Source organism: Pollachius pollachius, assembly GCF_949987615.1.
Source record: "Pollachius pollachius genome assembly, chromosome: 20".
Taxonomy (NCBI): domain Eukaryota; kingdom Metazoa; phylum Chordata; class Actinopteri; order Gadiformes; family Gadidae; genus Pollachius; species Pollachius pollachius.
In genome coordinates, this window is record NC_136953.1 from 13,121,492 (window position 1) to 13,137,994 (window position 16,503).

Here is a 16,503-nt window from a genome sequence, read left to right on the forward strand (position 1 = left end):
AGACTTTGGTTCATGGATAACACATAGGCTCACCTTCTTGCCTTTCAACTGGGGGGGATAATCCTGGGGCTGCATCTGTGCATGAGGGAAGTTTTCATTAGCTAATGTCAACAGCTATCATGCTATGGCTGGCAAGCAGTATGGAATGTTAATCATTGCAATATCTCCATTTGTTCCATGGTCTGGGTGAATACTCGATTCTGATTGGCTGAAGGGTGTAGGTTAAAAAGTGACACCTAGGAAAGACGTTGAGGCTATGAAGACGCTATGGCCACGTTTCTTTTCTTTCGTAAGTGACCATGGTATAAAGCGGGATAATGCCCTTCGAGGTGTCCATTAACAGAAATGAATGGACTTCGCGGAAGCAACCGCGGAGGACGGTTCACGCCTCCACGTCGTCAATTAATTTCTGTTAATGGACACCTCGTGGGGCATTATCACTTACATATGTCAACATTACACATTACACCTGACATTTAATTTTCAGTAGCAATGTAGGCTATTTGTAGATAGGTAGGCTATTGGATATCATGTCAATGGTAATGAAAACGACCTTTTCAGTTTTATCATCCAGTGCAGGCTAATTATTTTAGCTACAGTAGTGCTAGCTGCTAGGCTAGGCTTGTTATCAGGTTGTTGGGAAAGTGTAGAGGGAGGGAATATACCTTTCTTGGTAAAAAACTGGGTGACCGACTGTCGACCCCTTTGAGCTCTTTCCGCTCTTTCCTCTCTTTCCTGCCCTGACGACCTGACTTCTTCATTTCACCGACCGGCATACACACAAACTGACTGACTTTCGGCAGTCTGCACTTGCTTCTCCATGATCTGCCTCGCTGATACTTCGTTCTGCAGTAGCGTAAGACTTGGGCTGTACCAAATAAAACAAATGAGAGGGGTGATAATAGGGTGAAGACTTTATAATGATTTTGTAAAAATGGAGAAACAAACCACATGTTTATTTAATTTGATGATTTAATCCGAAAAATACAAAAAAATACCCCCCCCCCACAGAAAGATGGATCCGTATTGAGGGAATAGTCCATCAAATAAGACAATACCAAGATATGACCAAAACTTTTATTTATAAAAATGTTTTAACTAGCCTTTTAAATACAACCTGTAATTAAGGAGAGTTTACAAGATCTGTACAAAACGCAGGCAGAACAGATATTGTGAAAAGACTTAAACCAAAAACATCATGACATTTGTACAGATGTGCACTCAGTTAAATCTGAATACAGCCGCAAAGAAATGAATAAAGCAGCCAGAAACCTGAACTATCTGACACACTGTGACGCAGTGATGCATCAACAATGATGAACCCACTCACTCTGACCCCTATGCTAATGCTGTATAATAATGCAAAATTACTCCATTAACTAATGCTAATGTTAATAAGGTGTGTTATAATTCTTTTTTTGATAACCTTGGTTTCAGGGACTAAGTCTTTGATTCCCTTGATTTTCTTCTCAATGAGCTCCCATCTGAGCTCGATGTCTCTAGATAACAGGCCCAATTCATTTTTTAGTCCAAAGTTAGAATCAGGGTTAAGCTGCTGATCGTCTGGTAAGCAGGCCAAACAATCAACCGCTGGTCCATTAAGAGTGTTCCTGTAACATTCCTGTAAGTGCAGAGAACAACAGGTTAGATTTATATTTACAGTTTGTATTCTATAGCAGCATGAGCTATGATGTTACTTTATTGTGCTGCGTATTGCCATGTCATATTTTTATTATATATTTTATTTTTGGTTTAATGTTTTGATATTTTTTGATTTCCAAAGTTTTACAGGTTTAGTTGTTTTTTGGTATCAGTTATTTCTGCACAATGTAAGGGACATTAATGTGAGGTAAATGGACGTTAAGTAGAGTAAAAGGGTAAATTGTTTTATGTGACCTGAATAAATTAAATCATAATAATCTTAATTTTAGCTTCTTCATTTTCAGTCGGACCAGTCACAGTTTATTATTCAACTGAGTCTGACCCTGACTAATTTGTGCCATAGGTCTTAGAGCACCGTGCGAGAAGTGACAAACCTTCCAGGGATGCAGGGCGTTCAATTGCAAAGTTAGACAACTGCTTTGTCAAATTAGTTAGACAAGATGCTCGGATGTCCATGAGAGAGAATTCCAATCAACCTGCTTGAAACTGCAATAGAGTTTTGATTGCCAGAAGGTTGGCAGGTGTGTAGAGGAGCAGGTGTCATTTAAGCCCAGCCCTTTGTTTTGGGCACATCCCCATTCTCACTGGCAAACATCATTAAATTAAATCTGTGTAATTCCCGACACAGACTTTGACGTAGATCGGACAGCACCGTGCGAGCCAAGACCCACCTTCAGGGAATTGACATCCATTTCCAAAGCTTTGAAGCCCTTCATGAGGTTAGCCTGAGAGGTGGAGGAGAAGTCAGAAGTTAGACAACTGCTTTGTCTATTTGCAGTTTTAAAAGCATTTGTTCCCTTGACCAGTGGTCCAACTGGTATGAGTCGGCTATGACCCCTTAAGAAGCATAACAGCGGTACAGAGAGGTGGTAGTGAGGCATAGAAAATAATTTTGGGGAAACATGTAATTGAATTAAAGAGCAATAAAAAGATCCCTTTCATGCGCATTGCACACATATGTAAACGACCCCTTGCTACATGTCTTGCAATGTCGTTATGCTTTCTTCATCTACGTCAGAATATGTTTTGATATATTTTTTGTGTTTTCTGGAATGCTGTATTTCAATGTTGCAGAATTCTTTTGTGGACATGTCGGGCTGATTGCTCTGGAACTGGGAAGGGCTGATAAACTTTTCCCAGAGGTGTTTTAAAATCATATGAATTCACATTATTGCATACACTTTGGCATTTATCTACACGTAGATAATAATTACATGAATAAAATGACTCATTATTGTCGGTTAAGAAATGTAACTGTTATAGTGCTTTTCATCCAGAAGAACTGCAGCTCTTTGCAGAGTAGAAAAAGACCAGACATATTTACCCGAGTTTTGACGTCCAGCGTATGTGCAAGACACACAAACATCACCAGGATGGACAAGACAGAGCGGGTCATCCTAAAGAGACCAGGAGAAAGATAAGTTCTTCCCAGAGAGGAATAACATTGTAGCTTTCCCTGTCCGGTGGGTGTTCAAATATAAAGATGAATATAAATAATAATAACAACGATAAGACTGATATTGAAATTATGGTACGAGTGGTAACCAACAGACACAGGGTCAGTCCGCCCTCACCTGTTGGCTGGAGATGCTCAGATGTCCGTGAGAGAGGATTCACAATCGACCTGCTGGAACTGCAATAAAGTCTCGATGGCCAGAAGGTTGGCAGGTGTGTAGAGGAGCAGGTGTCGTCCTAGCCCAGCCCTTTGTTTTGGACACATCCCCATTCTCACTGGTGAACACTTCATCACAAAAACGAACCATTCAATTCCTTCTGCGTAATTCCCGACGGACCGGATTGACGAACCCTAAGGAACCCTAACGCCCAGCCGAAGGCGGAGGGAGCGTTCAACCAAAGCTGTTGAGCATCTTTGAGCCATGACATAGAGAGAGTACGAGAGAGGCAATGTAAAAAGCATCAAACACAGATGGGAGAGAACAGCAGGACCTACCAGGGCCTGTGAGCGGCCCTGTAATCGTCCACCTTTTCTCTCCTTTACCCACTCTCCCCCCCCCCCACACCATCTCCCTCCTCTCATTTCTCTCCTCCTGTCCTCCCCTCTCCTCTCCTCCCCTCTCCTCTCCTCCCCTCTCCTCTCCTCTCCTCTCACCAATTAATGTTGGACTTTGTTCCGTTACCGTGGCGCTGAGTGAATACATTACCGGGTCTTCCGGTTCATAAGTCATTCCCTCTCTCTCTCCACGCTGAGAGTAACGAGACGGCCGGGAACAGGGTGGAGTAGAGAGAAGGGGACGGACAAAAGGTAAATACAGAGAGAGAGAAGGAAGTTAGTTAATGTCAAAAAACAAACAAAGAACCTAGAGCAGCATCATCAATGAGGGGAGGGGACCGAACTGAGACGTTGGACCCGGCTGTTTCTGTGGGGGCGTCAGTCGAAGCCGACGGCAACAACTCCATGAAGGAGGGGACTATCGGAGCTGTGAACTGGGACGACGAGACCATCACAGTGGGACCAGAGAACCAGTGAAAGGTGGGGGGACTAGTATCGGACTCAATGAAGGGGGACCATAGGGCCGGAGAGGGGAGCGCCCAGTGCACCGTGCTGTGGACTGAGGGCCAGGGGGAGAAGGAGAAGGGCCCGGCCGGGGGCCCGCGGGCCGGGCAGCGGCCCCACGCGCTGTGGCGTCTGCTGGACTGCAGCGGAGACATGGTGGGCCTGGACACGTACGTACAAGGTGTGGACCCCCCCGGCTGTAGCGTAGCGTTGACCCTCCCTGAGGTGTTTCTCTCTCTTGAACAAGTCTGACGATATTGTTTGTGTTTCTTTGGTGTTTGGCGGGTTGTCACCTTGCCATTCAAAGCTCTGTAGAAAGTCGCGGTGCGTTGTCAGTGTTTGTTTGCAGTCCAAAATAAAAGCATAATAAGGAAAAGTGACTTGGCTACCGACAGTTTGCCTGCATGTCTCGTGTTACTTTTGAGTGAACTACGTGGATTTGTGGTTCTCAGTTTGTGTATTTTTCGGTTCCCCCGAGCCAGAGCGGCCGTTTGCCCTGCAGCTGGTGGTGTGGTTCCTGCGGGGGGTGTCCAGGGTCATCCTGGCCAACAACCCGCTGAGCGGCGCTCTCATCCTGGCCGCGCTCCTCTGGGCTTCCCCCTGGCAGGGCCTCCTGGGAACGGTGGGCGTGCTGGCTTCCATGCTCACAGCTGTCCTCATAGGACAAGACGGGTGAGCACGCACAAACACACACACACAGATGACATTGTTTTCATTAAAAGCTTAAAATAAGGCGTTTCATCTCTGAATCCCATACGAGAAATTATGAGGAATCAAGCAACCCTAGGAAATCGTTTTTGTTCATTTTCATGCCCGAAAGTTGAAATGGGTCGGCCATGCATTGCACCAGCAGTTTAGGAACCAATTCATAGGAAACCACATGGCCTGCCATGTGTCCTCCATGTGACAAAGTCTGGCGTTTGAGCAGAAGATAGACCAGTTTGTTGGTCTTGGCTTAGACTGTTTAACTTTAGGTAAAATCGTAACTACCAATTCTCCTCCGAGGTCAAAGAAGGAACGATTGTGCATACGGACGATCATTAACGCTCCCAGAGACGTTGAACATACACTAGCCGTCGCGCTACAAAGTTCAGTTGCGTCGTAAACATATATTGGTATTTTGAAACCGGTTGATTTGAGTTTAGGGTGTCAGATATACGTGTTGTTTGCTTATGCCTATATGTGTCTTTGATCTAAGTGTGTGTGTATCTATCATGGTGGCCCTCTGTCAGTAGTCCTGTCTGACAGAACGTGTTAGAAACCGTCCCCAATACCCAGGCTGGTGATATCTTGGAGTCCTTGGGCTCACAAGAGAGGCAAACGTCATCCTTAGCACACAGTATCAAACTACCTTAACACTTTGTATGGTGGTGTGTCGTTTTTGTAACACGTTCACAGTGTGCAACAAAAACGCCAGGGTGGCATGTGGCCTGATATTTGAGAGTCTGATGTATTTTAGGCAGCCAAACCTTTTCCTGCCCCAGAAAAATGACACAGAGAAAGACCTTTCAGCAGTGTCCCTGCTACACACCACCTAGGTGGCTCTGCTGGTCTCCTCCAACGCCCAGGACTCTGGGGGAGGGGGTTTAAACCGTTGGTTTTGCAGAGTTTGGAGCACTATGCCACACAGAGCAGTGGATCCATGCTGCCATATAACCTGTGTGCATTGCACAACAGGTGCACTTCCTCACCATCAGTCTGACTGGTGCCAGGTGAGGCTGCTTAAACCAGCCATCAACCACACCCACAGGTCTCCAGATCGATTTTTGCACTCTGTGCTTTCTTTCATGGTTCCTACAAACTGTCCCAGTGGACGGCGCCTCACACACCAGCTCACAATGTACATGATTCACTCTCGGCAGAGGCTCATCCTTTGATCAGACTTGTATCTAAAATCTCGGAATGACCATTTACGATATGCAGATGTGACTCCATAGACAAAGTGATAGGTCACCGAACGCTCTCTCGCGTTTGTTTAACTTGTCAGCCATGCATGGCTGGGCTAGTGTGCGTGCACGCTTGTGTGCAGCTGTGAGTTTGCATTTCCAGGGGATGGATAATGCAAGGCTTTAAAAAAAAGTGTATTTCTTAATTGTGTGTCTTTATCTGGTGTGTGTGTGTGTGTGTGTGTGTGTGTGTGTGTGTGTGTGTGTGTGTGTGTGTGTGTGTGTGTGTAGCGCGGAGGTGACCGCTGGTCTCCATGGTTATAACGGCATGCTGGTGTCCCTGTTGATGGGCGTGTTCAGCTCGGCCGGGGACTGGTACTGGTGGCTGCTCCTGCCTGCATGTCTTGGAGCAGCAGCATGGTGAGACACACACACACACACACACACACACACACACACACACATGCATAGAGTCACGCACACACAAATAAACACACACGCATATAGACACACACGCACAGAAACACACACACACACACACGCATAGAGACACACACGCACGGAAACACACACACACACACACACACACACGCATAGAGACACACACGCACGGAAACACACACACACACACACACACACACAAATGAACACACGCATAGACACACACACACGGAAACACACACACACACACGCATAGAGAAAGACACACACACACGCACAGACAGGCACGCACGCATGCACACACAAACAAACACACACGCATAGAGACACACGCACGCACACACAAATGCATAGAGACACGCACGGAATCAGACACACACACACACACACACACACACACAGACCCACACACACACACACACACAGGCCCTTTGCCTTCTGTTGCTCTTGTACTTCTCTCTCCCTCCCTGCTGTCTTCCTCTGACTGGTCACTTGTTTTCCCAGCAGTGTCCAGGAATCAAAGCCATGCCTGAGAATGAAGGCATCACTAACTCTGGTGTCTGCTGAGGGGAAATACGTGTGTTTATTATAGGGATTATTATTCATCTTCAACCCAATTTCAGCTTGTGTGTTTACCTGACGCAGGTTTGATCAACAGAGCTCCTTCCTACCGCCTCCTTAAAAGACTGTACGTCATCCTTCACCAAAATCGAAATCCGCCGCACACATTTTCTACAGACACAGTTGGTCTCGGGCAGAAGTGAGAACCAACCGGAATGCCGTCCAACATGTCCTTCTGTCTCGATACCTTAACCTATAATGAGCTATTTCTAGTAGAGATAGACCGATATGTTTTTTTCAGGGCCGATACGATACCGATTATTAGTAGTCAAGGGGGCCGATAACCGATATTTGGAGCCGATATTAATTTACAGAATAAGGGAAAAGATTGGCGTCAAACCTTTGAATAATACAAACTCCAACACTTAACGTCATTTAAATGCCTTTAAGCATATGTTTAATAAAACACAACAGCTTATCAGATTTGCAACATAACACAATTTAAACAAATAAATGGCTAACTAAAATTTTCCTGAACTGAAATGTTAATCTTTTACTTATCTTTCTTTTAAGTTTTAAATGATATGTAGCCCTCTCACTCAATTCTGTTTTGACTAAATTACTTTTATAGAATGTCCCTTTAATTTCCCATGCAGTGTATTTCAACTGTAACTATAGCCCTTATTCAAGATGAAACAATACAATCAACATGAAAAAAAACACTGGAAAGACAAGATTTGAGAGCAATATTAGACCGTTTTATTTCTAAACAATATAACTCAGCTCTCTTTTCCCCGCTCTTTTAGATTGACTCATGAACACATGAATAACACAACTGATAACCCTAAATACTAATACCCCGGGGTTTTTGAAAGGCTCAGTTACTGATACCAGTGTTGGCGCGCTTGATGGAGCTCATACAGAAATCCTCTTCAAAAGAAAAGTCTATACTCACACCCGAATGAGGACAAAAAGACACGGTACACTCCTTGAAAAACAACCTCTTCCAAGAGGCAGCAACACGATCAGGAACCCGTCTCGATGCTCGGTCCAACACCAACTCCTCGGCAGCAGAGCGTGGCGAAGTCCGTCCTTGTCCTGGCCTCTCCCGTGAACGCAGTTGGTGCAACAGTCCCGTCCTGCGTCAGCCCCTTAGCAAAAAGCCTCGTTTATACTTTTAACAAAATAAACAAACACTCACGCAAACACCCGGTTGCAAACGGTAAATAGTATAACTGTTCTTCAAGTTAACTTTGAGCTTTCCCCGACATAACATAGTCTCTTCAGCTTCTCCTCACAGCTTCTTTTTCTCTCATTCCCCGAATTTTTTTGTTATAACCCGGCCCTCCGACAATCAGACAGGTTAAGATGATTGAGACCTGCCAAAAAAATTCCAAACCCATAAAAATAAACTAAGGGGTTCAAGGGCTCTTTAAAACATAGGACGTTTTTTATATTTAACACAAACTTCCCCAAATTAACCAGATACATGTCAACAGTATCAGCACAACTTCAGGCCCACATTAGTGACAATTTAGCATAAATTGTGCATGTAGGAAAACCCAATTTTATCAAATTGGATGGGCGCTACAGATAGATAGCTGGTGCTTTCTTGGAGATCAAGAGGAAGGCAGTCCATCCGTCCTCTACACTCCACGCTCAAACCGACTGCTTCTCCCTCACTACCAGGCTGCAGTAGTGATGGAGTCGCAGGTTTCGTTGTGCAGCGGTCCCGCACAATCTTGATTGTTTTCTCTCCTGGCTCCACCATGGTGGGGCAAACTCCCCACTGACGTCAGGACAGCTGAATGTACACGCATCTTTCACCGCAGGCTGACAACTCATCCGTTCAGACTGCGGCCTCGCCAGTGAAAATTAAGACAAAAATTGAATTTTCTATCTCGTGTTTCTAAAAGTGTAGCACTTGAAGCAGTTTGATTATTTGTATGTACTCCCACTCCCATTCACTTAATTGTGAAAAAGTGTTAGATACACACACACACACACACACACACACACACATACACACACTCTCCCTTACTTCTTATTCTCCTACCGTAACCTTCCTACCCCCTCTCTTCCTTTCTCCTTAATAAGAGCTGAGATATGCAAGATCTTTTTGGGTTTGAAATTTGACCTTATACAAGTAGTTCTGTTTAAACCCTTATTAGAAGACTTGACATTGACCCAAGTTAATTCCCTGTTTCTGTACAGAAATCAGAGAAATCCTATTCTAGTATCTGATCAATCCTAGTCTAGAATCTGATAATTCCTATTCTAGAATCAGATAATTCCTATTTTAGAATCAGAGAAATCCCCTTCTAGGAGTTCTACCTCGTGGCCAATCGGAAACATGCTTTGCAGGGCTTCAGAGAGATCAGGGAGAGGGAGGAGGGTAACTGGAAATAGGAAATCTTGCATGTTTTAGCTCTGATAACACTGCTCTTATTGGTCCTTCTGTCCTTGTAGCACCTTCCTGTACAGCGGTCTGTCCCCGGTGTTGGACCGCTGGGACCTGCCCGTGGCCGTGTTCCCGTTCAACATCGTCATCGTCCTCTACCTGCTGGTTACCAGGCCGGACAACCCTTACTTCCCGCACTACCCTTCCCTGCCAGTGGGGGCGCTGCAGCCCAACGCCACAGAGCTCAACACAGCGCAGGTGAGGATGACTAGTTTCATGAGTGGGAGCGAATCAGCGTCAGTGTGCTAGCAGCACACAACCAATCGAGAGTATCCGCTGGCTCAAATCCTCAGACCGCCAACGCTCTCAGACTTTGCATGTTGAATCGGACCAGACACCGTCTGCGCGGTTCCAAATGCCTCCGACACAGCTGAACACACTGAACAGATTTGTTCCCCAACTCGTCTCCCCAAACGTTTCAGATGGCCAACGGTTGGGCCAGTTCTTAGCAGCCTTCAATCCAGCCTAACCCTCCCAACCAACACGGAGCAGCCCATTAACAGGCCAACACACATCTGTCTCCCCCTACCCCCCTCCCTCTCTCCCCCTCGCCCTCCCTCCGGAGACGAGGGTTGACGTGTGGCCTATTTATATGTCATGTCTTCACTCTGTTGCGGAGAGCTCACGGGCTGCCCTGCCACTTCCCCGGCACGGTAACGTCGTGTGTTAATCGTGTTCACACCGCGGCCCCTCCACCTATCACACACACCCAGCCACATATTTCATAGGATAGGCCCCGCATGACTCGTGAATATCTCCGCCAGGCCACTGCACTCCTCATGTCGTCATGGAAACACCTGACTGGTATAGTGATAGTGCACTCTTGCCTTCCCTGGTTAATGCTTTCACGAAGGCTCAATCAATTATTATCCATGTTGTTATTTATCAATTATGAGTATTGATGGTGATCGTGACCTTTCTCTGAGGATATGAGTTTAGCACGTTTGTTGGTGTCGTGTTTCTTGCTTCTTTGTCACGCAGTGGGGCGGCAGACACTTCTAGACACTCTTCTTCGGCCACCCACGACGCTGTCCTTTCCTGACAGCGTACTATCACAAATTAATAATCGTCACCTGTGCTTAGGTTGCCATGCCTATTTATTCGCTCTGCTCCTCTGACTCCCTGCTGCATCGTCACAAATGTTTGTTTGTGTTGTATTTTGCCAGAACGTTGTTTTGAGTTGTGACTATTAGTTTTTTTTGAGACTTGTTTGTGTTTTTTCGTCTCTTTTGTGTGTGTGTGTGTGTTTCTGTGTATGTGTGTCTGTTTGTGCGCGTGTGCACGTGCGCCTGCGTGTGTGTCTGTGTGTGTGTGCACGTGTGCATGTGCGTCTACGTCTGCGTGTGTGTTTGCGTGTGTGTGTCTGCCCCCAAGTTGCTCCAGGGAATCTTCCTGGGCGTGGGGCAGATCTTCGCCTGCGACTCCCTCGGGCCCTCCCTGCTCATCCTGGGGGCCACGCTGCTCTACTCCCCCCTCCTGGCCCTGCACGCCATCCTGGGCTCCGCAGCGGGGACGCTGGCTGGTCAGTCTGAGCCATTGGGACACACGTCAAGTACTCTGTATGCACCAGCACGCTAGGACAAGCTCGCTAGTGGTAGCTTAGCGTGGTTTACGTACATGCAGGGCTCAGGCAAGTACTCTGTATGCACCAGCACGATAGTACTAGCACGCTAGTGGTAGCTTAGCGTGGTTGACATGCAGGGCTCAGCCAAGTACTCTGTATGCAACAGCATGCTAGTGTTAGCTGGCTAGTAGTAGCCTAGCATGGTTTACGTACATGCAGGGCTCAGCCATGTACTCTGTATCCAACGTCACACTAGTACTAGCTTGCTAGAATTAGCTTGTAGTTGTGAACATGCATTACTTAGTTTCTCTCGTTCCGTCTTTAATTCCCCAAGCTGTACCCAGCAACTTGGTTGTTTTTAACTGCGCTCTATAAATATATTGACTTGAGTATGGGAGGATTTTGTGAGAAGCGGGAGTATAAAGTACAAAAGAAGTGGGTGAATGCAATGAGTTAAATATGGATTGAGTGAAAGGAGAGAAAGCAAGTCTCTATTGCATTCTGCTAATAGATGACGTGTGTGTGTGTGTGTGTGTGTGTGTGTGTGTATGTGTGTGTGTGTGTGTGTGTGTGTTGCTGTTATGACTCATACGATGGGGGAAAGCAGAGGCGTAGGAGTGAATTTAGAAAGCTCCTAGAAATTGACAACAAACTCCACGCATACTCTCTCTCACACACACAAACATCCTTTGACACACATACATAGACACTTGCACACACACACACACACACACACACACACACACAAACACGTGCACCAACACATTGCACCTGGACAAACACATGCTTGCAAATCATGGATAGACACCTGCACAAATGATGGATTGTATAAACACACACGCGGACACACACACACACACACACACACACACACACACACACACACACACACACACACACACACGCAGAGTTCTTTGAAAGAATTGTGAGGCGAGGAAGTGCCGACATCAAAGAGATGCAAGTGGGCGGAGACTGTGTGCAGGAAGCGCATCACCAGGGAGGGCAATAGGCAGATGTGAGTCGGGGAACGTCAGTAGAACGCGTGCTCCGTCTCTCTCCCTGATGATTTCGTCTCCATCACATGCTTCTTCTGAAGAGAGGCCGTATGCCCGCCGCCAAACGTTTCCTTCTCTCCGATGAAGATGAAAACCCACTAAAGTGAAGATATTCAAGCTCTGCGTTAAATGAGCAGGGTGTTCCCTAGCGAGGACGTGCTGCTGGGGGCTGTGAGGAGGACTAGTGCACCTCCTCACCTCTCCTCCGTTGGGTTGAAACCCGAGCAGCGAGCTTCGTCCACTGTGGACCCCCTGGTGAATCTGGCCTGACTCATGACAATGGCAGAGTGCGGTGTACATTGGTACGACGTATTCTGCACAGGCTGTACTGGCCAAGACAGGCCGAATCATAACCGGTGAATCAGAACTGGATGGCAGCCATACTCACATCAGCAGTCTATCTGTGAGTTTGTACTGTACTGTTATCGTGACTTAACAATAGTGCATCCGTTTGTCGTCAGACTGGTAATAGTGCGTCAGTTTAAAGACTCTGTATTAATGCCTTGGCTGTATGGAATGTTAAACGTTTCAGCTCAGTTCACTCCATATTTGATGTCCAGTCAGATGGCAAGACATGCAGACGTATGGACGGACATGCAGACACACAAGAGAGCACTAATGATGATAACAGCTTTCATTTTGTGAAAGTGAAGGGCAAAGAGGAAAACTTAAGAGGCCATCTTGTGCTTGGATGGGGAAAGCTGTCTGACAAATTCTATTAGTGTTGACAGCATCTCACTTTGTGTGAGACACACACACACACACAGGCACGCACACTCACCCACACACAGACACACACATGAACTCCCTCACCACTCATTCACTCACCCCCACACACACAAACAGCATGAAGCATGCATAGGCACACACACACAGACACACACACACACATGGGAACACTTTATCTCTGCAGTTGAGGAAAGCTTAGGATACCAAATCCTGTGCAGTGACAATTATCTGAACGAGCTCAGACACACTCACACTCTCAGACAAGTTCACAGGCACAAACATACACCGACACAGGCACGCACACACAAACACACACCAACACAGGCACGCACACACAAACACACACCAACACACAAACACACACTTCTGAGAAACGCTTAGTGTACCGAATCCTGTTTGGAGACACGTGCACAACCCAAACACGCACCCAGACACACACACACAGGCGCACTGACGTGCACACACACACACACACACCAACACAGGCACGCACACACAAACACACACCAACACAGGCATGCACACACAAACACACACATCTTAGAAACGCTTAGCGTTCCAAATCCTGTTTGGAGACACGTGCACAACACAAACACGCATCCAGAGAGACACACACACACAGGCGCACTGACACGCACACACACACACACACACACACACGACACACAGGCGCACACACACACACGCACACGCTCGCGCAAACGCATACACACATACACCGAGAACAATCCGGTAAAACCCTTAGTGCTCTCTTGAGTCTTGGGGATGTGATACCATTAGTCTGTAATGACACTCCTCTGGCGGGGGAGGAGACGAGGAGACGAGAGGGAGGGAGGAGGTGATAGAGAGAGAGAGGAGAGTGGGTGGGTGAGGAGAGGACAGCGTGGGGGGGAGGGTGGGGGAGATGGAGAGGAGAGGAAAAGGAGGTTGAGATTAGAGGATGGAGAGGGGGAGGATGGAAGGAGGGGAGAGAGCCGAGAGGGGGAATGGAGAGACGAGTGGAGGAGAGAGATCCATCAAAGCGGGAGGAGAACAAATATATCCCCTTCTGGATGTTTCTCATCTGACAAACTCCCGGTGATCTGCGCTTTGCTTGTTCATTCGGATTTACTAGGGTTCGGTTTTATCCGTTTTTTGTCAATGTTAACCACCTCCCAGACTGAAGGGGAAGGCAGAGGGAGTGGTCGGCTGCACTGTTCTGATCCACAGACATGTCGGTCCTGGTTTCCTTTGCATAAAGAAACAAAAAGTGAGCCACACCCGAGACAGAAAAGGGAAGGAGAGGATAGAAGGGGGAGAGTGACAGGAGGATAGGAGTGGCCGAGAGCAGGATAGAGGGAGGTGTACTGCACTCCTGGTGGAGGAGAAGGGACAGAAGGCAGACAGGGTGAGGCAGGGAAACAGAGAAGAGCGGTTAGAGGATAATGACGTACCAGACACAGGAAGTCATGGGGCTCTGGCTTTCTGCCTGCTCACCGGCCTCATGGAAACCGAGAATCCATTACAATACTTCCTGTAATTCACTGATTCACTTACAAGTTTGTGAGGGAACTTGAAACAGTAGAGAACGTGCCTGGAACCGTTAATACTCCATTCACCGCTGCACGGCCCTTACTCACTGAATGGAGGGACTTGGAATGCCTGGCACCAATCCTGAAGCCATGTGACTTTGTTTCTGTACCTCAGACCCTCCACTCCTTCCCAAGAGATCACATGTCCTTCCTGGGTCAAGGTCGAGACCCCGACCTGCTTCAGGGTTCCCATCACGATCGCCCTCGCTATTGATTTGCTGCAGTTCTCAAACTGTGGGTCGGGTTCCCTGCTGTAACCCAAGAATGTGCATTAAGGGCCGCAATGGAATGAAATGTGTGTGTGTGTGTGTGTGTGTGTGTGTGTGCGCGTCTGCTTATGTGTGTGTGTGCAACATAACAAATGTACATTTTCTACTCAATTCAATTATAATGCATTGTCATGTGTTTGTCACTATCTTAATTGTTTTTAGGATTCTTAAAGTAATGCTAATTTATGCAGTGTTAATACATTATTTACGTTATGCCTTTACAATTGGTCTGAATAATATTTATACATTTTTAAACAAAATTAACCCTGAATAAATGTATAATTGTTGCTTCACAGGTGACTATATTGAACCTCAAATAATTGGTAAAATCCAAAAGCAATTCATAAGAATGCATAATAATCACGTGTATTTCCTTATGGATTAATCCATTTCAGAGACAATTCTAACAGATGGCTGTTCCTTATTGAAGTGACTATTTCAACCGTGACCAAACGCATGTCCATGGCACCCCCTACTGGACGAGTGCAGTACTGCAGTGTTATTGCTTCAGTGCTGTGTGCGTATGTGGTCCCAGGTCTCTCGGTGGCGTTGCGTCATGGCAGCCTGTACTCCGGTCTCTCTGGTTTCAACGGGGCCCTGGGCTGCATGTGTGTGGGGGGCCTCTTCTTCACTTTCAGCTGGAGGAGCCACCTGTTCGCAATTGCCACTGGTGAGAGACACGCACGCTCGCACGCACGCACGCAAACACATACACACACACGGATACGGACACAGAAATACAAACACACACACACACATACACACGGACACGCATCCATACACAGAGATACACAGACGGACTCATTAATTGCTGCTGGTGACTCACAGTGGTTGTTTTGCATCGTCTCCTTCAGCCATAGTGTTGGTGGGGGGAGAGTTTGTTTAGCTCATGTCTCCCATCTCTTTTCCCCAGCCTTCCTCTGTTCATACGTTAACATCGCCTTCAGCAATCTCCTGGGGACGGTACGTAGACTCAGGGAAACTCTTTCTCTCCATATCCACCTGCTGTTTTGTCACAAGACCTGCCTTTTTTTGTCAAATAGTAGGATTCAAGTTACATTTCAGGCCTTTTTTCTATTATTAATTGGAAATGTTAAAAAATTATCATTATTCATTTATTTTCCCATCCCCCCCCCCCCCCCCGTTGTTGTGCCTCAGATTGGTCTCCCAGCATGCAGTTGGGCAGCGACTCTGGTAGTCTCACTGATGCTGTTGCTCACAGGCCGGGGCTTAGCCGCCTACCGCATCCCCATTGGCCAGGTCAGGAGCCCCGAACACAACCTGAGCTCACGCAGCCAATGGAAAGCCGGCAACACGTTGGACCCGGATAGCACCGTTGTGTAGTGTCCAGACACACACTCATCGCATATGTGTGTGTGTGTGTGTGTGTGTGTTTGTTTGTGTCTCATTGGAATGGACTAAATACAACACAGCCCTATCATATATGTGCTTTGACAATTAAAGTGTTAGTAGTGAGTTTTTTTTCTACAAAATCCAAAATTTGCCCTCAGCTTGGCAGTTATCTCAGGAAAGACAGAAAACACTTACAAATTAGTAAGGGTTTGTGGGTCAGGGCTAAGCTATTCCCTTTGCAGTATGCTAATATAATATTGCCATCTAATTATCATATGATTCAAATTTCAATGCCCTCTGAAACATACACATATTAAATTGACTGTTGATCGTTCATAATTGTTCGGAAAAATGACACTAAAATTCAACAAATTAAAATATTTACAAATTACTTTTTCCAGATAGTTTTTGTATTTGTAAAGGCAAGCAGTGCAAT

General features: G+C 46.5%; 1 protein-coding gene and 1 long non-coding RNA gene across 2 annotated transcripts; one reads left to right on the forward strand and one right to left on the reverse strand.

The window, feature by feature from the left end:
* Nucleotides 1-1,052: 1,052 nt before the first annotated feature.
* On the reverse strand, nucleotides 1,053-3,502 carry LOC307090901. The gene is made up of 4 exons (XR_013812692.1): nucleotides 3,237-3,502; nucleotides 2,987-3,059; nucleotides 2,334-2,387; nucleotides 1,053-1,621 (listed from the first exon to the last, which is right to left on the reverse strand). It is a non-coding gene; the product is annotated as an uncharacterized lncRNA (long non-coding RNA).
* Nucleotides 3,503-4,177: 675 nt separating this feature from the next.
* LOC307091351 (urea transporter 1) lies at nucleotides 4,178-16,255 on the forward strand (the record flags this gene model as incomplete). Its single annotated transcript, XM_079758295.1, has 8 exons — nucleotides 4,178-4,358; nucleotides 4,660-4,849; nucleotides 6,355-6,483; nucleotides 9,535-9,724; nucleotides 10,901-11,048; nucleotides 15,250-15,384; nucleotides 15,628-15,677; nucleotides 15,873-16,255. The coding sequence occupies 8 exons, from the start codon at nucleotides 4,178-4,180 to the stop codon at nucleotides 16,056-16,058; spliced, it is 1,209 nt and encodes a 402-aa protein (XP_079614421.1). The 3' UTR covers nucleotides 16,059-16,255.
* Nucleotides 16,256-16,503: the final 248 nt, after the last annotated feature.